Source organism: Diabrotica virgifera, chromosome 5 (assembly GCF_917563875.1).
Source record: "Diabrotica virgifera virgifera chromosome 5, PGI_DIABVI_V3a".
NCBI classification, from domain to species: Eukaryota; Metazoa; Arthropoda; class Insecta; order Coleoptera; family Chrysomelidae; genus Diabrotica; species Diabrotica virgifera.
Genome location: NC_065447.1, coordinates 112,690,367 through 112,716,998, shown reverse-complemented (window position 1 = coordinate 112,716,998; position 26,632 = coordinate 112,690,367). Strand labels below are relative to the sequence as shown.

The following is a 26,632-nucleotide window of genomic DNA, read 5'->3' as shown; positions in this document are numbered from 1 at the left end:
CTCTTTTCTTTCTTCCTCCTAGATTCCATTCAATCATAGCATATGCCACTGCATTATCTCCTGCCCTCCAGATGTGACCTAACCATCTAACACTGCATTGCTTTATTTTGGTAACGATATCTTCTTTCAGTAGTTTCGGAATCTCTGCATTTGTTCGGTTTCTATTTTTATTTTGCTCTGTTTTGATTGGTCCCACTATGGTTCTCATGATCTTTCTCTCCACTATTCTTAAGTTTTCTTCATATTTTTTAGTCATCGTCATTGTTTCTACTGCGTATAATAATATTGGTCTAATTATGGTGTTATACATCCTCATCTTAGTTTTCATAGTCAGTATTTTGCTTTTAAGTAGTGTTTTATTTGCAAAATAAGCTTTATTCACTGCCAATATTTTTTCTCTGCCTAGTTAAACTCTAGGATGCCAATACTTCTGATGAAGTTGATTATCATCCTAGGTGACTTCTTTCCTATGTCAGAGGGCGCTAGAGTAACCTCTTCTAGGAATTTTAGTCGTTTGCAGAACAGTGCTACAGTGTTTACATAGAATATTGTCTGCCGTTTCTTTTTCGTTGTCACAGAAACGACAGTTCTCACTATCTGATTTGTCCATTTTTTTGAGATGATATCTCAGAGGGCAGTGATCAGTGAGAAGGCAAGTGACCATTTTTATACCCTTTTTACTCATTTCGAGAAGGCGTTTTGTTGCAGTAGGCGACACTTTTATGACCGTTTTTGCTTGCGTTTGTCCTGGTATGTTAGAACAGTATAGTTGTAGTTGATTGAGTCCCCAGGTCCGGAGTTCCTCTCTGATGTGGCTTTTTGATAGTCCACAGAATGGTTCTGGACCATGGAATGAAGTATTATTCCATTCTTTTTTGAGGCTATCAACTTTTCGATTTCCTGTAATTTCCTTGTGATTTCACCCACATAAAAGTTACTTTCTTGCGTTTCACCAGCTTCGTGAGGGATTGTTTACAGTCCCAAACCAACATTGACTCACAACTAACTTACAACTACTATGATTACTCAGTTTTCTTATATATTCATCAAACTTGGACACTTAAAGTGAATACTTTAACATGGTTAGAAGCCTTTGAAATGTGTGTGTTAAAAGCTAAATAGAAAAAAAGAGCGGTAGTTTCAAAGATAAAAAGAGTAAAACTTTATAGATTGGCCTCGTTAAAAGAAACAGTGCAGCTTTTAAAATTAATTATCGAAAGGAAGACGCCAATATTCACTTTATCGGTCTACACAAGGTAGCCATTGCTTTGCTGAGATTGTTGCCAATATTCACTGAATATGGTACCATAAGAAACAGATTAAATCAAGAGAATGACTCACCTTTTTCTAAACTTAACGATTCTAGGGCTTTAAATCCGGCATGCTTCAAATCAAATCCTCTTCCCGCTTCCATAATTTTATTATATACAGGGATGCAAGAAGCAAGTGGAATGTGGATTTCGTAACCCAATTCTCCAATATAACTTATCCTTAGGACTCTGCAAGTGTGTCCGTTGATTTTTAGAATTTTAGACATTCCATATGGAAGCTGCTCGTTAGTTATAGGGAATTCAGTTATCGATTGAAGTAATTCGCCACTGAAAATAACAATATTATTCGTACAAAAAATTATAAAAGCAAAGTGATAAAATAATTTCGCCGTGAAACGAGCACAAGAAATGTATTACATTTCAGTTCGTTCAGAGAGCGCCATAAACATCTGTAATAGAAATAATAGAAATCATCAGAGTGTATATGTTACCGGCCAAACCCGATTTCAGGATAAACTAGTTTGGCCTAGGCCAAACTAATTTATCCTGATATAAATACACACACTTAAGGCCAAACTAGTTTATCCTGATATAAAGACGCACACTTGAGGCCAAAACTAGTTTATCCTGAAGTGTATGTTTTTATATCAGGATAAACTAGTTTAGCCTAGTCTAAACCAATTTAATCTAGTCGAAAGTACATAATTAATTACAGATTGGTTGCTGATTTAAACGTAAGTTTAGACGACACTATTAAGAGTTGTAAGACTTTTAAGTATTTAGGGTAAATGATAAACCGAGATGACACTTGTATGAAAGATATAGAAATGAAAATAGTACGGCGAAAACAAGCCACGAAAGCACTCCATGGAGTGATATGGAAGAACACTCTAACTAAAGAAAACAAAAAAGGATTTTTCAGGGCATAGTGCTAAATATTACCCTACAAGAACGGAAAAATGTCCAGTTGAACGAACAGTTGAATTGGAGTTTATAAAAAGGTGTCTACAAATTACCAGGTAGGATAGAATAAGAACAGGGGAAATATGAAACATGATAGAAGTAGAATGCTCAATTACAAAAAAGTCGTGGTAGTAAAAGTAGGGCCCTGAAATGGTACGAGCATCTACAAATAATGCCGGAGCACAGGTGGCCGAAAAGATTACTGGACTGTGACCCGCGGGGAGGAAGACGGAGAAGAATTCCTGCTGTGAGATGGAAAACTCACATCGGAAATGACCTCATATGATAGATAGAGACCTCAGAGATGGCGACTGGGAGAATAGAGTGCCATGGAAGACGAAAACGGCAAACTCATAATGGGAAAAAGCCAAGAAGAAGAAAGTAATTCAGCGAACTAGTACGGCTTAATATAAATAATAAATTGCATAAAATACTTTGTTTTTAGAAAAATAATCATTTTTATTAAAATTATAATTATTCGAACAAAGAAACAATAATAGTGAGTTATATTCGCGGTCAGACGGACAGACAACCTAGGTCAAATTTCTCACCTTTAGTACCATCCTTGGACATGGCTTTCATTTGACACCTCATTTGTCATTCTACCTTGTTTAATTTTGGAGGAGTTGAGTTCACGAACAGACAGACAGACAGAGAGACGGACAGACGGACAGACGGACGTGCATAATTCAACGTTTCCACATTTTTTCAAAATTGTTGAAACCAATATTAATTCGTACTCGATTTTATTCGTAAGTGTATCTTTTCTGTTCATTTTTGGAGAAAACCTCATTTTTTTTATTTATTATTTTTTATAATATTTAATTATATACGAGAATATATTGATTTATAGCATATGTATCCAATATCTTCATTCGATATATTATATGATACAATATATCGATGTATAATTTTTTTGTGAAAGACATCGGTATCGATGGAAAACTCATACAAGCAACTAGAATGTTGTATGAGACCACTAACACCAGAATCAAAAACGGCAAAAATTTCACTGAGGCATTTAATACTTCAAAAGGCCTCCGACAAGGATGTTGTCTATCTCCCACTCTCGTTAAAATATACCTTGACCAATCCTTACAGAGGTGGACAAAAGCAGTAAAACCGATGGGACTGAAAGTGGGAGATGACTCCCTATTTACATTATACTTTGCGGACGACCAAGTTGTAATAGCCCAAGATCAAGATGACTTAAGCTATATGATGCGGAAGCTAAATGAGCATTACCAACAGGCAGGATTAGTAATAAATATGGATAAGTCAGAATACTTCATAGTGGGAAACGAAGACATTGAAAACCTACCATTGGAACAAGGACATATTGTTGGTGTGAAACAATGCAAATATTTGGGAGCTATATTTAACAAACGAGGAAATAGTGAAGATGAAATACAACACAGGATCAATAAAGGTAGAAGCATCACTAGATCCCTCAATTCAATTTTATGGGACAAAGATATCAGGAAGGAAACAAAGAAAAGAATATATGAAAGTATAATGAAGAGCGCTACAATCTACGGTGCAGAAGTTTGGGACATAAGTGCAAGAAATAAAAAGAAGCTACTTAGTACAGAAATGGACTTCTTGAGGAGAAGTTGTCAGGTTTCCAGATTAGAACATGTAAGAAATGAAACAATTAGAGAATGTATGAAGATGGAAAAAACTATAATGGACGATATTGAAAAGAGACAGCTGACATGGTTCGGGCACGTTAAAAGAATGAATGAGACTCGCTGGCCGAGAAAAATATTAGAGTGGGTCCCACCGGAGAGAAGAAGAAGGGGACGACCACGGAGAAGCTGGACGGACAATATTCAGGACGCAATGGATTCGAGGCAGTTAGATGAAGATACGTGTTACGATAGAAAAAATTGGAAGCTGGGTATGGAGAGGCGGCGACAGCCGTAGAAATCCATTATATATATATATATATATATATATATATATATATATATATATATATATAATTTTTTTGTCATCCCTATTGGGACGTGATTTGGGAATTCCCCGCATGTAAAAGTCCTTATATGTTCGCTAAATTACTTTCGACTCAGCTAAATTGGTTTAGACTAGGCCCTACGAGTTTATCCTGAAGTGTGAGTCTTTATTATATCAGGATAAATTGGTTTAATTTATTTGGTTTTATTATATCAGGATAAATTGGTTTGGCCTAGGCCAAACTAGTTTGGCCTGAAGTGTGTGTATTTATATCAGGATAAAGTAGTTTGGCCTAGGCCAAAGTAGTTTGCCCTGAAGTGTGTGTATTTATACCAGGTTTAACTAGTTTGGCCAAGGACAAACTATTTTGGCTTGGGCGCGATAGGACAAACTAATTTGGCCTAGTCCATACTAGTTTATCCTAACGCGCTTAGGACAAACTAGTTTGGCCTAGGTCAAACTAGTTTGTCCTGAAATCGGGTTTGGCCGGTAACATATACAGTATGCCAGTAAAAAAAGTTATTCTTTATAAAAAGTTCTGCATGGTCCTAAACCCAAGATTCAACCATCAGACATCAAATTTTATGAATTTTATACGAGGTATGTCAAAAAGTTTGAATTTCACTCAAGAGTAAAGTAGCTTTATTTTTCACAATATTGAAAATTGCTATTATGAAAAGTTGTTTGGAATTCTTCTTCTTTTTCTTTCTCGAAACTCCTTATGCCCCTCAGGGGCGTCGGAGGTTCACGTCGGCGTCGGGCGTCATGTTTGGAATTAAAAACTCTATTGTAATATGCAATTACCTACATCCTTCTAATTGAAAAATTTTTTTTTGAAAAATTATGGATAATTAACATTTTGAAAAATTATGGATAATTAACATAATTAACATTATTTTCAGTTATTTCAATTCTGATAACTCTTTTATTATTAATTTTACGAAAAAAAGTGATTCTTAATAAAAAGTTCTGGGTGGTCTAAAACCTAAAATACAACCATCTTATATCAAATTTGGTATGTCAAAAAAAAGATAAATTTAGATCAAAAGTAAAGTATCGTTATGGTTCAGAATATTTCAATTACGAGTGGAAGGATGTAATTACATACTGAAACATAATTTTTAATTCTAAATAACTTTTCATAATAACAATTTTCGATATTGTAAAAAATAAACGTATTTTACTCTTGAGCGAAATTCATACTTTTTGGCATACCTCGTATAAAATTGATAAAATTTGACATAAGATCATTGTATTTTAGGTTTTAGACCATGCAGAACTTTTTATTAAAAATCACTTTTTTTCGTAAAATTAATAATAAAATAGTTATCTGAATTGAAAATAATTGAAAATGTTATACCAAATTTTTCAAAAAAAAAATTTCAATTAGAAGGATGTAATTGCATACTGGAATATAGTTTTTAATTCCAAACAACTTTTCATAATAGCAATTTTCAATATTGTGAAAAATAAAGCTACTTTACTCTTGAGTGAAATTCAAACTTTTTGACATACCTCGTATAATATTCAAAAAATTTGATATTTGATGATTAAATCTTAGGTTTTGGACCATGCAGAGTTTTTATGAAGAATAACTTTTTTTCGTAAAATTACTAATAAAAAAGTTTTCCATATGGATACAACTTACAGGGACATACTGTATATGGATATCTCTGAACAAACTCAAATAAACTGAGCCTACTAGTATTAAATCACCACAAAATAACAAAATATGGATGTCGTAGCGAAATCTGCCTAAAATAATTCAAAGGCGTAACTAGAAACTTGGTCTCATTAAAAGTTTTATTTTTTTCGGAAATAAAACTTTGAATTGTTTTAGGCAGATGTCGCTACGTCATCCATATCTTGTTATTTTGTCGTAATTTGATACTAGTAGGCTCGGTTTATCTCCGTTTGTTCAGAGATATCCATATATACACTCCCTGAATGATTTCTAATAAGAATTAAACTAGTTAGGGTGTTTATGTCCCTCTCTGAACGAACTGAAATATAATACGTCTCGTGTTTTCGTTTCACGGCGAAATTCTTTGTATTAGTTCTACTTCTAACTGAGTGTAGAGACCACGTTTTCGTTGGAATTTTGTCACGTTGAATAGACGGGAAGTGAGGTGCACATTACAGACATCCGCTAGTGTTATTTAATACAACATTCGTATGGTTTGTAAGAAATAGAAACCGCGAAAGCGTAACCAGAAACTTGTCTCATTAAAAGATTTATTTTCTTCGGAAATAAAATTTTGAATTGTAAAATGATAAATGTGTTACCTTTTTGGTCCTTGTATAGAGAGAATTCCTATCCTGTTGGTCATTTCAGTTACCAGACTCTTAAAGTTCTTCTTGTAGAGTTGCTTTCTGAAATGAGCTTTAGTTTGATATCCAGATTTAGCACCTGCTACAATATAATATCCTTTTCCCTAAAAATATTTTTTTATAATTATCTTATACATCAATAAGATGAAAATAAGGTAGATGACACCACCATAATGGCAGAGAATTGTAGAAAACATTCAAACCCTGTTGAACGCTGTAAACAACGAATGTACTTCAAAGGACTAACAATCAACGCAAGAAAACAGAATGGATGGTGATCGAAAAGATTAATATCGAAGACCCAGTTCTAAAATTAGATAACAAAATCCTGGAAAGGATGGAACACTTTAGGGAACATCCATAAACTACGTCGTAGAAATTTTGGAGTTTTTAATACCCTCCCCCCCACCGTCGTAAAGTGTCGTTTGCAGTTAACCCCCCCCCTCATACCGACGTCGCAATTGCAAGTTATGACTCCCCTTTTTAGTGATTTTTTTGAAATTCCATGTTATTCCTAGATTTTTAAAAGTTAGCTCTCAAAGTTTATTTACGAATGTATCCAAATCAGTATTATTATGTAGCTCATTAATATCGGCGTACCCTCTTAATTCACTGTATGAATCTAATAATCTAATAACTAATAATTAGCTTTATAGAGACAAGAAGACAACACTTTTATCGGAGTTCCTATGCTTTCTTAACTGCATCATATAAATCTTGATACTTATTTTGTTTTGATTTCAATGCCATTTATTTTATTAAGTATAAATGCAATGTACTAACTAAATAAAATAAAATATTTTATTTCTATTCATTCTTGTAGAATAATTGTTTCACACAGATTCAGTAAATAAGTGAACAGTTTAATATTTATTGCTTCCAGACGTTGTTCTGAAAAGAAGCGTTTGTTTAAAGACATAGGACAATGTTTTATTGTTTGTTAGTCTGTATAAAACTGCTAGCAATATTATTAAGGCTGTGAGTGATAAAAATTAAATGAAAAGTATGCGATAAAAGTAATAATACTTTTTCATTCTAAAATAGGGTATATATTTTTATATTCGTGAACTTCAAACGACGTCGGATGTGCACTTATGGCCCCCTCCCCCCTGTCGTATACCGTCGTAATAAGCAAAGTCCCCCCTCCCCCTTTTCAACAACGTAGTTTATGGATGCTCCCTTTGATATCTGGGTAGCTGGATTAACTGCAGGGTGAAAAGTGATGAGGAAATTTCGACTAGAGGAGAACTTGCACGAAAAAAATTTATTAGCTGATGTTCTGTATTGTGCAGTAGAATTCTGTCATTGACCACACGTCTAAGAGTATTGAAGTGCTACCGATGGCCCGTTTTGTTCTATGGATGTGAAACCTGGACAACAAAAATGAAGAATCTTAACAAATTAGAAGCTTTCGAGTTGAGGTGTTACCTTCGCATGCTCAGAATTGTGTGGACAGCACACATATCCAACGAACGTGTGGTAGAGACCATGCGCAAAGAACGGGAATTGATCAACTTCATAAAAATGAAAAAGATTCAATACTTCTGTCATATAATAAGAGGGCCTAAATATCGCTTACTCCGGTTAATCATTCAGAGCAAAATCGAAGGAAAACGCTGGGTTGGAAGAAAACAACTGTCCTGGGTGCGTAACATTAGACAATGGACAGGTCGAACGGTCGAGGAATTGTTTCATATAGCTGCCGACCGAGATACATTTCATCAGCTTGTTAATACCACGAGAGGCAACGCTTGAAAACAAGCACGGCACACGTAGAAGAAGATATAATAAATTCCAATTAAACTGAAAGGCAAATTTTATAAAACTAACAAAAGACCATCAACGATATAAGGCACTAAAGATTAGACAATCAAACACAAAAAACAATGACTGAATATTGCAGAACAGGATAGATGAGTGGAATGACAAAAGGATGAAACAAAGAGAAATAATTTTATTAGGAGATGTCCGATGTAGCAGCAATAGATGCTGAAACGCAGTAGCGGATCTACGGGGACGGAAAATAGGGAAGTTTTCCCCCTAACAAGGTCCAAAATTCTTCTTCTTCTTTTACTTCTTGGAGATCTTTCGATCTGTTTAATTCTGAAGCTGCATCTGGTTCATTTCCTGGGAGGTAGATTGCCAACTATCCCTCCATCTTTTAGGTGGTCTGCCGGGGGGTCTTGAACCGGGCGGGTTGTTTTCTAGGGCAATTTTTTGGAGTATATTCTCATCCATTCGTCTTACGTGGTTGTACCACATCCTCTTGCGCTGCCTTCCCCATCTTACAATATCTTGAATTTTGCATTGCTCTCTAATGTCTGTATTTCTAACTCTGTCTCTTCTTGTTTTCCCCACTATTGTTCTTAGGGTTTTCATTTCGGCAACTCTTAGCATCTGTTTCGTTTTGTTGGTGTCTTCGCGCACTTCTATGCCATATGTCATGATCGGTCGTATGCAAGTCTTGTAGATTCTAATTTTACTATCTGTACGCATATACGGATTTGACCAGACTATCTCTCGCAGACATCCTGCCAATGCAGATGCTTTGTTGATCTGACTCCTCAGGTCCTTTACTGGGTCGTGAGTGCTTGATATATCTATGCCCAGATATCTGAATTGCATCACCTGTTCTATGGGGTTGTTCTCAACCCCTAACTTACATCTGAGCGGATCTTTTGCTATTGTCATACATTTAGTTTTGTTGGTAGAAATGTTCATATTTAGTTGGCGGCTTACTTGAAACAATTGAAAGAGCTGTCTCTGAAGATAATCTTCTAATTCAGCAATGATTGCTGCACCATCTGAGTAAAACACCATACCAATTCTTTTGTTGCCCATTATATATCCGAGATTAAGAGATGTTACTTTGTTTATAATTTTGCCCATGAGTAGGTTAAACAAGAAGGGGCTTTAACTGTCTCCTTGTCTAATTCCTCCCGGTGTTGGAATATTTTCAGTAAACTGGTCTTCTGCTCTAACTTTGGTTACGTTGTTGTTATTTAGGTTATGGACTATCTTTGTTATGCTGGTCGGTGATTTATTTTCTATTAATATATTTAGAATGTCTCCCAGGCGATCTTTGTCAAACGCCTTCGTCAGATTAATGAAGTAAATATACGCTGACATGCTGAACTCTATAGCTTTTTATTTTATTTGTTTTATTATAAATACTGCGTCTGTTATAGATCGCCCCTTTGTAAAACCCTGTTGTTCTTCAGCATTAGTGATTTGTCTTTCCAGTTTGTCCTTAAGAATACCCGTGAAAAGTTTCATTATTGTATTTAAGAGGGTTATTCCTCTGTAGTTTTGTGGGCAAGTTTTTTGTCCTTTTTTAAATATGGGGATTGTGATGCTCTTATGCCATTCCTCTGGTGTTTCTGTTTCATTTAAGATTTTTTTAAAGAGTTGAAGTTAAAGAGTTTGAGTAAAAGAGTTAAAATTTTTTAAAGACTTTTTTAAAGAGGTCCAAAATAAAAAAAAATTGCTGAAACATAAAAATATATTGGCTAACATGAAACTTAAACAACAGCCAAACAAATTTAACTCAACAAACACGCTAGTTGGGAACATTAAGGGAATGTATATAAATGTATATAAGTTACTTATTTATGTCTTTTATGGAGTTTGGATTTAAATTTTTTGTGTCTTTTGGTTGGTGTTTCATTTAAAGTTCCCCCAAAAGGCAAATGTCCCCTCCCAAGGCAAATGTCTAGATCCGCCACTGCTGAAATGAGATAGCTTTAATTTAAATTGTTTAGTACAGCGGTTCTCAGTCTTTTTGAGTCATGTACCACTAAATATTTTTTATTATTTTTGGTACCACCTAACTGAAATGCCTATCTAGCTAGGTGATATAATTACTTTATTAGTGGTGCTGATTTTGGCTGTTTTTGCGTTTTGTGTACCACCTCAAATAATGATATGTACCACCAGTGGTACATCTACCACAGATTGAGAACCGCTGGTTTAGTACTTTAGTGCATCTTCGACGGCAAAAACATGATCAACTATGACGAATTTTTATGTTTAAAATTTCTAGAAGGAATAGGAGAGGTATACTAAAGAAGACATAGTAGACGTTTAGTCAATAGGGGTAAATGAAATGGATTTTTATTGGTTTGATCCAAGATAGGTTGACTCATTCTTAATGAGATAGCAAACACACTTCGACGTGAGAAGTTTAGCTGGTTAAACCAAACTCCATGTTCAAATAAAGAACTTACTTTTAAAATAGGGCCGACTAAGGTTCCAGCACCTTCTTCGAGTGGAATTACAGTAACATCTGATTCAACATAACCTCTTGAATTTAAGGAACATGTATAAATAATACTTCCGGGTGCTCTATCTACATTGGCGGTAAACAACCAATCAGCTGCTTCCTCTGCATCTGGTCCCGCTAGATACATTTTAGCATAGCAAGTGAGGTCAAACATAGCTACGTTATTTCTCGCAGCCAAAGCCTCCTCTTTAACCTATAATAGTAAAAAGATTAAAATTATAATAATTGATGGATTCGACCGTTACTTGATGGAAGTTCATTTTATCTCACAATAAAACACTGAAAACTTTTGTTTTCTATACTTCCACAAAAGTTATTATTTACAACTATGTGACTACAGCTGTTTCGGCAGAGTGCCTTCCTCAAGTGATATAGTTTAAAATGTGTTTGCCTTTTTAAGTCTCTAACTGAAGAGGTTGAGGAGTGGGGAGCTGTTTGTCTCGAGTTGGTCATTCAGAATTATATCTGTATTTTTCAGTTTATTAATTTCCATAGATTCTAAAAAAGATAGCTTAAGACCTTTATTTTGGATATGCAGAATTTGAAACTCTTCATTGAAAGAATGATTATGATCTAGAAGGTGAAGTGCGTATGTAGAAGTATCTGTTTTTCTATTGTTGAAAGCCCTTTTGTGTTCTGATATCCGTTTGTCAAAAGTTCTGCCAGTTTGACCGATGTACGTTTTCGGACAGTCACCACAAGTTAGTTTGTACACACCACTCTGTAGTTGCTTTCTCTTTCGGCTTTTATTGTTCTTAATATATTTGCTTAAGTTGTTGTTAGTTCTGAAAGCTGGTATTATTCCTTTCTTTTTTATATATCTGGCTATTTTTGTTGTTATCTTGCCAGTATATGTGAGAGAGCAGAAGGTACTGGGTTCTTTCTGTGGTGGTGGATACACTAATTTCAGGGCTTTCTTATGGAGTTTTTGATTTAAAATTTTGTTAACTGTTTGTTTGTTATAGCCGTTGTTTACTGCTATTTGTTTAATGATGTTTAGTTCTATCTCGAAGTTATTTTTTGTCATGGAAATTTCTGTCAGTCTATGTATCATGCTATGGTAGGCTGCTAATTTGTGTTGTGTAGGATGGGATGATGAATTGTGTCAGTATGGGTAGGTTTATGATATACGGAGAACTCATGTTTGTTGTGTAGTCTGGTAATCGTTACATCTAGAAAGTTTATGGAATTATTCTGTTCTGTTTTTATTGTAAACTCAATATTACTATGAAGTGAATTAATGTATGATAGAAATTGGTCAAGTTGTCTGTTAGTTCCTGTAAAGCATACTAGTATATCATCCACATATCTCCACCAATATAAGAACTGTTTAAATACGGGATATATAGAAATTGTTGTTTCAAGTTGGTTCATAAATATATCTGATAGTAATGGGCTTAGAGGATTACCCATAATAAGTCCTGCACTGTTGTTTGTGTATATTTGATTATTGAATTCAAAATAGTCCTGATTTATGCAAATTTCAAGGAGGTGTAAATTTCAGATGCAATGATCGGATTTGTACTATTATGGTCTAAAAGATTTTTAACTAAAACAAAAGTTTCTGTAGGAGGAACTCTTTAAAAATCGTAAAAAATCTTTTTTCTAGTGTTCCTCCTACAGAAACTTTTGTTTTAGTTAAAAATCTTTTAGACCATAATAGTACAAATCCGATCACTGCATCTGAAATTTTATAACTCCTTGAAATTTGCATAAATCAAGACTATTTTGAATTCAATAATAAAATATACACAAACAACAGTGCAGGACTTATTATGGGTAATCCTCTAAGCCCATTACTATCAGATATATTTATGAACCAACTTGAAATAACAATTTCTTAACATCCCGTATTTAAACAGTTCTTATATTGGTGGAGATACGTGGATGATATACTAGTATGCTTTACAGGAACTAACAGACCACTTGACCAATTTCTATCATACATTAATTCACTTCATAGTAATATTGAGTTTACAATAGAAACAGAACAGAATAATTCCATAAACTTTCTAGATGTAACGATTACCAGACTACACAACAAACATGAGTTCTCCGTATATCATAAACCTACCCATACTGACACAACTATACACAATTCATCATCCCATCCTACACAACACAAATTAGCAGCCTACCATAGCATGATACATACACTGACAGAAATTCCCATGACAAAAAATAACTTCGAGATAGAACTAAACATCATTAAACAAATAGCAGTAAACAACGGCTATAACGAACAAACAGTTAACAAAATTTTAAATCAAAACTCCATAAGAAAGCCCTGAAATTAGTGTATCCACCACCACAGAAAGAACCCAGTACCTTCTGCTCTCTCACATATACTGGCAAGATAACAACAAAAATAGCCAGATACATAAAAAAGAAAGGAATAATACCAGCTTTCAGAACTAAAAACAACTTAAGCAAATATATTAAGAACAATAAAAGCCGAATGAGAAAGCAACTACAGAGTGGTGTGTAAAAACTAACTTGTGGTGACTGTCCGAAAACGTACATCGGTCAAACTGGCAGAACTTTCGACAAACGGATAGGAGAACACACAAGGGCTTTCAACAATAGAAAAACAGACACTTCTGCATACGCACTTCGCCTAGATCATAATCATTCTTTCAATGAAGAGTTTCAAATTCTGCATATCCAAAATAAAGGCCTTAAGCTATCTTTTTTAGAATCTATGAAAACTAATAAACTGAAAAATACAGATATAATTCTGAATGACCAACTCGAGACAAACAGCTCCCCACTCCTCAACCTCGTCAGTTAGAGACCTAACAAGGCAAACACATTGTAAATTATATCACTTGAGAAAGGCACTCTGCCGAAACAGCTGTAGTCACATAGTTGTAAATAATAAATTTTTTGGAAGTATAGAAAACAAAAGTTTTCAGTGTTTTATTGTGAGATAAAATTATAATGATTATATGGTTGAAAGTTAATTGAAATTTCTAACTTACTAAATCGTGGCTTCTAGAAAATCCATATGTAAGTTCACTCTCCAACTCTTTTTTGTAGCGCTCGTCAGTATTAAGAACATGATCGTAATAGCCATACCAATCATAAGGTTTAACAGGAGCAGTACGATCTTTTACGAAATAAGACGGTCTTTCCCAACCTAAAGCTTCTTCCATGACAGCTCCACTTGCTACAAGAGCCTATAACGATAATTAATATAGTTAATATTATTTTCATAAAAAGCATAATAGTCCAAGAAATGAAGATTAAAATAAGACAAAACAACGCAATTTTTAAAGAATAGACCAATCTGTATAAAAATTTGGGATTAAGTTCACCTTACCTCATACTTCAAAATCTATATTGTGCTGACGGACGCTTTGTATTTTTTGAGCGTGAAACTACTCCTTATTGCCAAAATCTATAGAAAATCTTAAAAAGAGTGAAATTTGTTCAGATAAATTAACTAATGATTGTCTGATGACTATTTCAACCCTTTAAAAGTTTATTTTTAAGGGTGTAAACTACCTTTAATTGCTCAAATTTATAAAAAAAAACTTAAGGAGGATAAAAGGATTTTATGATTTAGGTAATAATGGTTTGACGGTTTGATATTCTTGAGCATAATATGTACTTTGAAGGATAAATACTTATTAGGTACATATTTACATACTGTCACTGTCAGTGCCAAATCTTAAAATTTGTTAGATAACTTATTCTGTTCAACCTCAAAGAATGACTTCACATCCCTATGACTCATCCCTATTTTATGTAAAAACTCTCATTTATATATGCTTATAAAATTCAGGAATTCAAAATAATATCAAAATTTAGACCTTAATAATTATTACAATTTATGAAAACATGTAGGTATGTAATCAAGTGTAAATGTATCAAGTGTAAATGTGTAAAATCAATGTAAAAAGTGGCAAGAAACCAGATCGGATATAGATCTTCAAAACTATATGGTCGCCAAAAAGGAAGCGAAAGTAGCAGTAGCAAAAGCTAAAGCAGAAGCGTATTCAAACCTATACGATCAACTTGATACCAGGGAAGGCGAAGCAAAGATATATAAAATAGCCAAACAGAGAGCAAAGAAAGCAAGAGATTTTAATCAGATTAGATGTATCCGAGATGAAAATAATAAAATACTAATTCACGAAAAGGATGTCAAAAAGAGATGGAGAAAGTATTTTGACAGTTTATTAAATGAAGAATTTGACAGACAGCCTGTCGAGTTAACGGAGACAGCAACAGCAATGGTTACCAGAATAACAAACGAGGAAGTGGCTCAAGCGCTTCAAAAAATAAAGAAAGGAAGAGCAGTAGGACCAGATGATATTCCTGGGGAAGTATGGAGAGCATTGGGAGAGACAGGAATAAGTTGGCTAGCAGGTCTATTTAACAGAATTATGGAAGTTGGACAAATGCCAGACCAATGGAGAAGCAGTATATTAGTACCTGTCTACAAAAACAAGGGAAACATACAACAATGCACAAACTACAGGGCTATAAAACTACTTAGCCACACCATGAAAATATGGGAGAGAGTAATTGATAGACGGATACGTGAAGAAACCGAAATATCCGATAATCAATTTGGCTTTATGCAGGGCAGATCAACAACAGATGCAATTTTCATTGTAAGACAACTGATGGAAAAATACAGGAATAAAGAGACCAACGCTCATATGGTATTCATTTATCTTGAGAAAGCATATGATAGAGTTCCTCGAGAGATTCTGTGGTGGGCTCTCAATAAGAAAGGAGTGCCTGGCGAATATGTAAAGATTGTGAAAGATATGTATGAGGGAGTAACGACTAGTGTTAGGAGAGGTGTGGGAGAGACTGATAAATTTCAGGTGAAAGTAGGATTGAACCAAGGCTCGGTGCTTAGTCCTTATTTATTCTCATTAGTTTTGGACCAGATAACAGCGAAACTACAGGGTAGGATTCCATGGTGCCTAATGTATGCTGATGATGTAGTGTTAATAGGAAATAGTGAAAGAGACTTAGAACAAAAACTGGAACAATGGAGACAAGCTTTGGAGGAAAAAGATTTAAAACTTAGTAGGACAAAAACAGAGTATTTGGAATGTTCATTTAAAGATGGAGTTACTACAAATAAAATGGTATCTTTGGATGGTGAAATGATTGTGAAAAGCAATAGTTTTAAGTACCTAGGATCGGTATTACAGAGTAATGGAGAAATAGATGTAGATGTATGCAGTAGAATAAGGCCTGGATGGATGAAGTGGAAAGAAGCGAGTGGTGTGTTGTGTGACAGAAAAATTCCAGTGAAGCTGAAGGGAAAATTTTATAAAACAGCCATAAGACCGGCTATGATGCACGGAACTGAATGTTGGGCAGTGAAAAAGAAAGAGGAACAACGAATGCATGTGGCGGAAATGAGAATGCTTAGATGAATGAGTGGAGTGACAAAGAAGGATAAAATTAGAAATGAGTATATTAGGGGAAGTCTAGGTGTGGCACCAATTGATGCCAAAATGAGAGAGCATAGATTACGATGGTTTGGTCATGTTCAACGTCGAGACGTTAATCACCCAATACGAAAAATAGCTGAAGTGCAGATTCCTGGAAGGAGTAGGAAAAGAAGACCAATAAGAAGACCTGGGGGGAGACGATAAGGCAGGACATGTTGGTAAAGGGGATTAACATTGATATGACCCAAGATAGAATTGTGTGGAGAAATGCAATTAGGGAAGCCGACCCCGCATAGGGATAAGGCAAAGAGAATGATGATGTAGGTATGTAATCAGTTGTTTGTTGTTCGTTTGTTTATTTTATTATTTGTCTGTCCTAATAAATATAATGTAGGGCAGCAAAGTATGCTAAATGTGCAGTCACTCGAGCGTTATGCGGACCTATTGGGTTATGAACAGTAGGTCCTAAAACCAAAAAAAGTTAAGTAAAGTTTTCCATTTTAGTGGGCGCTTGCCATTTTTTAATTTAATTTTCCATTTCCAACAATCGTTTTTTCTGATTATAACGACATCTATCCATAATTCGAAAAAATGTTTCGAAGAAAAGTTACTTATTTTTATGTAAGGAATCCAAATCTGCAATAAAAAATGGGGGCTCCTATTTAAAATTTTAAAGTAACCCCCCACCCCATCTCCGTGGGGGTCGTGTTTGGTGCTATTCGATAGATTTTTTAAAAATATTGAATGAGTGTATTTTACAGTTTTTCGATCTGATGTTCATTTCGCGAAATATCGCGGGATTCGTATTTAAAATATTAAATTTACCCCCTAGGTACCCATCTCTGTAAGAAGTCGTGTTTAGTATTATTCTATAGATTTTTAAAAAATATTGAACACACATTTTTTCTCACCCATTTCCTTATGCCCGGCTCTAATCGTCAGATTTTTGAAATATACACCCTTTTGCATGTACTTAACTTACCTTAACTTAATCTGACAATTTCGAGTTTTTTTAAGGATAGATTTTTTTTTCGGGGCCCCCTTAACGAACTCCCCTGTGTTAATAACCAATATATGGTATAGATACATCTGCAGGGTACCAGGTTTCTCCCCATATAATAATCTGACGCGCTCGAGTAACTGCAAAAATCCCCGCTGGGGCTCCCCTACCATAATATAATGTCAGACCAATCAAATACACTGCTCGAAATGATCAAATCTTACTAATAGTCGTATCAGTTTTTTTAGGAACCAGCTGTACCTATGTATATATTATTTAGATACATAAATACATACATACATGGTACTATATTGAGATAATAGGGCTTTTCATCGATTGTCATTTGTTTCGAGCTTCTGTCATATGTTGTATAATCTGTGTATAATATTAATATATAGTATTTTTACTACAAAAACGTTATTACGTAGGTCAAAATTTTTGACGTAAGAGAACTGTCAAAACATTAGAATGTGACTTTTCATTATTGCCGTGTTTATAATAAACATAGCAATAATGAAAAGTCACATTCTAATGTTTTGACAGTTCTCTTACGTCAAAAATGTTGACCTACGTAATAACGTTTTTGTAGTAAAAATACTATACATGGATTATACGAAATATGACAGAAGCTCGAAACAAATGACTGTGAATGAAAAACCCTATTGTGGCAACTGAGATCTCTCGATGAAAATAAATAATATGGTTGTTAGCATTAAGGGGCTTTAACCTCAAAATTGACAACTCATTTCGACTGACACAAATAAACGTCAAAATATGACAATGTAGTAGCTAAATATTTTTGGCCTAAGGGAAAACTGTTTAGTTTTGAAATTTGTTTTTAAATAAAAAATAATTTAAAAATTAAAGTAAAATTATTAACTCATTAATCATAAACTTTGTTTTTATTTTATTTATGGACACTCAGCCTTGCTTCAAAACTGACTCATTCCATTCGTTCCAATAGCTCTATTGCACGAAAAACTCGTACTCGAACAGAAGCTTCAAGTAACACAGGTTAGCGCAGTTACCACAATTCTCTTAATGTATATTCCCTATGTCCAGCTGAACGATTTACGTACTGTACAATATTTATACATAAATCAAATCTCACATATTATACATATTATACATTAGTAAATTTCATTTGTCATTCGGACAAACTTTGATGTACGGGAACACTGGAACTAAGGAAGTTTTAATTGCGGAACAGGCTATAGGTATCGAACATCAGACTACGAAAACGTCCCATGTATTTTGTCGGACAGAACTTCCAATTGATTTGTTACCATTTCATTAAACTATCATGCAAAAATCAGACTGCTATTTACCACCAACATAATTAATGTCATTTGACATGTTCTACGTGTCAGACTTGTTAATATGCCCAACATATTTGTCGAACAAACAATTTTTCATATATTCTAGACCAAGAGGCAGCGCTGAAAAATCTCTTTGAAGTTACTAAAGCTAGATTTTTCACAGTTGATTACTGTGAGTGTAGAGAAACATACTGCGGTCGGTCAAGCGAAACGTAGAACAGGGGTTACTGAGAGGGTATCAAAGTTGCTTTCCTACGAAGGCAATTATTTCCATTTACTAAGGCTGAAAATCAGTACACACATTCTAAATTAAATATAAATAAAAGTTATTATAATCGGTCAGCTGTATGACGGGACAGCGCCGGTCGGTCGGCCCCAATAATCGATTTAGGAAATAAAGCATTTTGGCTCGTAATTTTTTCGTCCAACATAGATTTACTTGAAATTTTCAGAGAAGGTAGGGAATAGCCCAAGGATCATTTTATACATCATGCCGCTATTATACACTAAAACTTTGGGGGTGGTTGCCACTCCATCTCGGGGGTGGGAATTTTTTATTACATTTTAACCATGTAATTCAATGGAAAAGGTGATTCTAAGAAAAAACTGTTTTTTACATTTTCGTCGTAAAACTAATATTTTTCGAGTTATTCGCGCTTGAAAATAACAGTTTTTCGACGAAAAAATCGACTTTTTTAGAGGGTTCTTTGAGAATACCTCGAAAAATATGCATTTAATAAAAAAAACTGTAGATATTGAAACACAAAATTTTAGTAACACAAACCAAATTGTTTTTCTATAATATCTTAAGACCAATACAAACCGAGATACGGCATGTTAAAGGTTAGCTTTTTTCGTCAAATGCATAATTTGAAATATTCAAAGTGAAATAATGGGAAAGAAGTTGCATTTTTCGAGGAAAACTTAAATAATCTTTTTCACGCATACAATTAGACCTTTCAAAAAAAAATAATAAAAAGTTTCTAGCATGAAAAGTTAGCGACTTACCCACCCCAATTAAAATCTAAGGCATCTTACGGAATTTAATTTACACAGTCTTATAGCTCTTTAAAAATCCTACAAAATCATTTTTGAGGGGTCTCATTACTGAGAGGGTATCAAAGTTGCTTTCCTGCGAAGGTAATTAAATCCATTTACTAAGGCTGAAAAGCAGTACACAGTGAGATATAATATTTTTTCAAAATTAGGCATTTTAAATAGGTCAAACTCCTTGAGTGTATTGATAATATAAATATAAAAGGAACTACAGAAATGTGAAGACAAATTTTGAATTAGGAAGGTAGTTAGGGGGTTGTTTTCACTGATTTTTTCGTAGAGAAAAGCAGGTACCGACACTTTTTTGATTACAGTCGCTTAATTTTCATGCTAGAAACTTTTTATTATTTTTTTTTCTTTTTTGAAAGGTCTAATTGTATACTTGACAAAAGATTCTTTAAGTTTTCCTCGAAAAATGCAAATTTTTCCCATTATTTGGCTTTGAATATTTCAAATTATGCATTTGCCAAAAAAAGCTAACTTTTAACATGCCGTATCTCGGTTTGTATTGGTCTTAGGGCCGGTTTTTCGAACGCTAATCAACAATGATCACTATCAAATATTTAATTACTGTCACCAAAACTGTCAATGTCAACTTTTATTGGGTTGCTGAAAACATAATTGATTATATTTATGAGATTAGTTAATCAATTAACATAACAAATATTAACATAATTGATTAAGTAATTTCATAATTTTAATCAATTATATTTTCAGCATCCCAAACAAAGTTGACATTGACAGTTGGTGACAGTAATTAAATATTTGATAATGATCATTGTTGATTAGCATTCGAACAACCGGCCCTTAGAGATATTATTGGAAAAGAATTTAGTTTGTGTTACTAAACGATACAATTTTGATATCTACAGTTTTTTTGATTAAATGCATATTTTTCGAGGTATTCTCAAAAAACCCTCTAAAAAAAATATGAAAAAAAAATTTTTAAGAAACGCTTTTCTTTAGTTACGTGTGACTAAAATTCAAAATATTATAAAAAAAATCAACTAAAAAGCAAAAAATAAAAAAAAATTGAAAAAATCTAACACATTCGTCAAAGAAAAGCGTGGCGCGTCTTCATAGAATAAACGGTTTTCGCCCCATGCTTTTCTTTGACGAATGTGTTAGATGTTTTCAATTTTTTTTTTTTTATTTTTTGCTTTTTAGTTGATTTTTTTTTAAATATCTTTAATTTTAGTCACTCGTAACTAAAGAAAAGCGTTTCTTAAAAAAATTTTTTCATATTTTTTTATGTTTTACTTTTTAGTGTTACACTTTTCAAGCATTAAAATATATCGTCATGTTTCTTAAAATATGTATAAAACATATGATGTGCTAACATGAAAAGTAGTCGGAATCTGCAAAAAATTTGAAACTTTATTGTTTATTTATGAAGCATAACGTAAACAATTAACGTAAAAAGTGAAATTATGTATAGTTCATATCATTAGCTACAATCCGTAAAAGTTTTAAGTTTTTACATTGTAAAAAACAAGAGAGTTTAAGCATTTTCCATTAAAATCGTTTTTTTTTTTGTTTAAACAATTATTAAACTTAAAAAAAAATTTTATTGATTATTCGTGTATTGTTCCCGCGAATGCATATGTCTGCAAATTTTCATTCATTTGCATTGGAGAAAAGGCACTCAAATTAACGTCTAAAAATTTGACGCAAACTATTGAACTAAATAAAAGCGTTTAAAAAGTTGATTTTTTCGTCGAAAAAATGTTATTTTCAAGCGCGAATAACTCGAAAAATATTAGTTTTACGAAGAAAATGTAAAAAACATATTTTCCTAGAATCACTTTTTCCATCGAATTACATGGTTAAAATGTAATAAAAAATTCCCACCCCCGAAATGGGGTGGCAACCACCCCCAAGGTTTTAGCATATGATAGCAGCATGATATAGAAAATGATCCTTGGACTATTCCCTACCTTCTGTGAAAATTTAAAGTAAATCCATGCTGGACGAAAAAATTGTGAGCCAAAATGCTTTATTTCTTCAATCGACTATTGGGGCCGACCGACCGGCTCTGTCTCGTCATACAGCTGACCGACTATAATAACTTTCATTTATATTTAATTTAGAATGTGTGTACTGATTTTCAGCCTTAGTAAATGGAAATAATTACCTTCATAGGAAAGCAACTTTGATACCCTCTCAGTAACCCCTGTTCTACGTTTCGCTTGACCGACCGCAGTATGTTTCTCTACACACTCACAGTAATCAACTGTGAAAAATCTAGCTTTAGTAAATTCAAATAGATTTTTCAGCGCTGCCTCTCCGTCTATTATATAAAGTTTGCTGTTAAATCAACTTAAAAACAACCTGGTAGTTTTCACAATCATAAACTTGTCAGTAAAGCGGCGAGATCTCTTAATGACACAATCTGGAAGAACAAACACCTAAGAGAAGACACAAAAGCAATAATCTATACGTAAAGCAGCAATTAGACCTATATTGACATACACGACGGAGACAAGACCTGACACATCTAAAACGAAGTGACTACTACATCGACGAATATCAGGAAAAAGTCTGTCGGATACGGAGAGAAGCAAAAACATGAGAAGAGCATGTAATGCAGAAGACATACATGGATGGGTGACAAAACGAAAACAGGAGTGAAACGAACACATTAGTAGAATGGCAGAGGATAGGATAGTACGAATAGCACGAGATAAGTCACCAAATGGACGAATAAGTAATTGTAGACCAAGAAATAGATGGTGCGATAATTTAAACAATTTAGGAGGTTAATATTGAAGAAGAAACATGCTTTAAAGCCTACATACAAGAACGAATAAGAAGATAAACTTATCAGGATGACACGTTCCACAATTAAAATCACGTTCCACAATTAAAATCACGTTCCACAATTAAAACTTACCTGTTCCAGTGTTCCTATACATCAAAGTGTGTCCGACTAGACACCGTTAAACTATTAACAAATTTTCAGCTTGCTATTAATAAACTTTTTTTGGTAGGCGGGATCCAGGCCTCTACTTATTCTCAAATTTTCAAGCAACTCAATCTATTCTGTGAAAATTGCGAGGTGAAAACCTTCTATGCCTGGACTATAAGCCACTGAATCTATGTGGTTTTTGTTTTTGTATACCTAAATAGCTAAACTTACACTCAACAAACAGTAACTTTTACGTTAAGTTTAAATAAATTTACCTCATGAAATTGGTCAGTTCTGTGATTTCTTCCAGCGAACGGTTGGTCTTGTGGATAAGTTATACTATAGGTTTTTGCGTATCCTTCGTGAGTTCGCTCCAAGACCCAAGCGCGATCTTGTCTTTGTACTGGCGTGAATCTTCTGATGTCGAAAGCGTAGAGGGGCAATTCAGGACGACCGGAGACTATCCAGTTAGCTAGCTGATCTCCAACACCTCCACTCAGCATTATTCCAAGTGAGTTAAAAGCATTCGCATGGAACAAACCTGGAATGTAACAAGAAGGAATAATGTAAACTGTGGTTCTATTTAGTCAGTTTTGCCAATCTGCGGATAATTATCCGATTTGCGTACCTTTTTGAGAGTTGTCGTATCTTCTTCGTATCTTTAAATAAATCGGATATTTTCGTATATTTTTCAGTGTATCTACAATCTACTAAAACTTTCTCATCCATATATTCCCAACACCAACAACACATTAATTTTGGTGCCACCCAATTTTTTATACCGGATGAATGTTAGTGACATCCAATACTTTTCATCTTTTGACAAAAGGGACATGTGCCAATTCTTTTGTTTAGAATTTAAATGCACAAGTGCGTCCACTTAAGGCATACTAATCCAATTCAAATTTCAAAAACCGTCTGCCGTCCGATGTTATTTATGAGTTTTTAGTTTTTAGTCTTTAAACTTATCAAAACTAATTCACGCACGATTTAGTTTTATTTTAATTTTATGTAGTGCAGTCTAGGGATGGAAAAAACCTACCGGTTATAACCTAAAACCGGTTTTTTTCTCTGATATAATCGGTTTTTCCGGTTGTTTTTTGTCCCGGTTATAACCGGTTTTCTCTTTTTACAGTAACAACCGGTGAAAACCCGGATAAGTGGAAAAATACTGAATTCAGAGAAAAAATAGAAAATTTTTTCGCCCCACGCTCGTAAATGAGACATTTTAAGCTGACTAGAACCTATTGTACATAGGCTGTCTATAAAAACCGAACACCGGTTTTTAGAACAACCGGTTTTTTTAACCGGTTATAACCGCCAGGTTAAACCGTAGGTATTGATTTATTTATTATTTATTTTTCTAGTACATACCTAGTTTTAGGTAGTTATTACGTTTTGAGAAAATAATCTTTAAAAGTTTTTTTTACTTAATAATTATAATAAAAATAACGATTCAAATAATGAAATATTTAGATTTATTTATTTATTTAGAATTTAACACTTACGATAATACAAAATACGAATAATATAATAATAGTAAGTAAATAGTATTTTCCACCTTCCTCTACCGAAAGTATACTTTTCCGGACCTGATTTTAAAAGTTGCAAAGTTGTACTTTTGCTCCCTAGGGAGGAAAAGTAAAAGTGACGTCATGGTATTTCGTTCATGAAATTTAACTTATTGGCCAATATCTATTTTCTATTACGTAAGTATCTATACATTTTAACGTTTATTTATAAAACACCCTGTATTTTGCAGAATGGTAAAAACAGTAAATTATTATTTTGATTTAACAATGTTTACATTAATAATTTGACTTATATTTGACAGTTGACAGTTATATTGTAACTACTTATTAAGTTTTAGTCTTAATAAATTTTGTTGGTTAGTTACATAAATAAATTAAGTAATAATGAAAAATTACTTGTTATTAATTTGACGAAGGTGGAAAAACCATATGTATAACATGGGAGTAAAGTGTCTTTTCCTCCCTTGAATGATTACTGTCCTCCGCTACGCGTCGGGCAGTAAACTTCATTCTCGGGAGGAAAAGTAGCCCTCCCTTGTTATACAAATAGCTATTACATACATGAATTAGGTAATCAGCTAGGATACGAGATTTTCATCTATAAACGAAAATTTTTAAACTGTGAAACAGAGAATCCAGTAGATAAAAGGGCCGGTTGTTCGAACGCTAATCAGAAATGGAATCAACTGATCATTATCAAATATTTAATTACTGTCAATGTCAACTTTGATTGGGTTGCTGAAAACACAATTGATTACAATTATGAGATTAATTGATTAATTAATCAATTATGTTAATAATTGTTACGTTAATTGATAAATAATAATTAATCAATCAATTAATTATGTTAATTATCATAATTATAATTTATTACACTCAACTGATTGGCGTACGAACAACGGATTTTGTTATTTGATGGTTATTAAGGGGAGTAAAAGAATAACATTGGCAACATTGATTTTAATAACAGAATAATTTTTGACCTAGCGTACCTTTTCGTGACAAATCGGATATTTTTCGAGCGATCATCGGATAATCTAGAGAAATGCGATTGGCAACACTGTATTTAGTTGTATCCACAATAAAAAGATTGCACAAAATTCTGGATTCATAAATAGATTTTTTAATTTGTTGTACTATATCATTTATTATGACTGGTATACAGATGAAACGAACTAATTAAAAAGTTTAGGGAAAAACGTTAAATTCTATCATATTTGAAAACCTGACAAAAAATTTTTGTTTCCAGGTTTTGTGGAACTGACTTGTGTTTTGTTTGTAAAATTTTAAAAATTCGTTGATAAATTAGTAGTGATTATTTTCCACTAGATTTTTAACAATTTTGATGTGCATTTTATTCATTTCAACCTCTAGTTGCTACTAGTTATTTTTACAGTGTAGTTAAGGTACCAGACACGAATAAATACGGAAATAATAATATATTATCCCTGCCGTGTGCGTCACACCCCATAACTTACCACCCTTATACGGTTCCATATTTTCTGTCACTATTCTGACCAATCTGATAATTTAAATATATCTTGTGATAAAGTACCCTCAATAAGGAAAATATTAATGGAAGTCTATTGAATGAGGAAAATCGAGGCATTATTATGAGGCTTATAACAATATCTATCATTTACCGCGCTAACCAAACCACCACTTGCAAACTTCTGTTAGTAGAAGGTTGAGGTTGTGGTATTATTTGTTTTATTATTATTATATTATAAAATTAGTTGTGGTATTATTTGTTTTACGTACCTACACATTTTGGATCTTCTCCAAGTATTGGTTTGTGATCGGGTGTAAATGACTCTGGACCACAAATGTCGGATTTTATACCAGCTTTTTCAAATTCTGGGCAAAGTTCACAGGCATGTTTCCAGTGTTGATCAAAAAGACTCATGTCTAACTCGTAAAGATGAAATTTATCTTCTGGTAGCTAAAATAAGAGTTTTCATTAACTAATAAAATAAAAACTTTCATTAAGTATAAAACATAAAAAAAAACTCTTGGTAAACAAAGTTTGATAAAATAAAAATGTATACCATTTTTATTCAGTTGCAATGCGAAGGCAAAACAATATTACTTTTCAATTAGAATACGGAGTGCAATCCAGCTCTCTGAATCGCGATTTTCGATTCTTATTGGAATCTCATCGGAGAGAGCGCAGGCTTGTTCTCCATATCCTAACTGACCAGCACCGAGAGCTTTTCCCACACATTGCAACTGAAACAAATAGGGTAGGTGACTAGCATCATCTGGCAGTTGAAAGATGAAGTTTTTCAATCCTAATAGCAACATTAATAATATTGAAAACATTAAAAATATTACTAAAAGACTTTTAAATGGAAAAACTTATTGGTACACTTTCCTGGTGACACCTCCAAGGCTTCTACAATTTGCAAGCCAAATGGATGCTGCAGTGAAGACAAAGGGAAGAAATTCTACACTATGCAATTCACATCCCCCGTCTGCAGCTTGGTAAAGTTCCAACGGAAAATGCACCTAGTTACTCTACGGAGTAATACGACTATAAAATAAAAATGTATACCATTTTTATTCAGTTGCAATGCGAAGGCAAAACAATC

At 33.6% G+C, this 26,632-nt stretch overlaps 1 protein-coding gene across 1 annotated transcript in view; it reads right to left on the bottom strand.

Annotated features, from left to right (window-relative positions):
* LOC126884307 (sarcosine dehydrogenase, mitochondrial) overlaps positions 1-26,632 on the bottom strand; it is an 81,146-nt gene that overhangs the window by 5,467 nt on the left and 49,047 nt on the right. Inside the window, exons 5-10 of the mRNA XM_050650244.1 lie at positions 25,803-25,983; positions 22,785-23,050; positions 13,785-13,982; positions 10,748-10,996; positions 6,477-6,625; positions 1,342-1,598 (exon numbers count right to left, since the gene is read on the bottom strand). Coding sequence (XP_050506201.1) covers positions 1,342-1,598; positions 6,477-6,625; positions 10,748-10,996; positions 13,785-13,982; positions 22,785-23,050; positions 25,803-25,983 — 1,300 coding nt within the window. The remainder of the gene's footprint in view (positions 1-1,341; positions 1,599-6,476; positions 6,626-10,747; positions 10,997-13,784; positions 13,983-22,784; positions 23,051-25,802; positions 25,984-26,632) is intronic.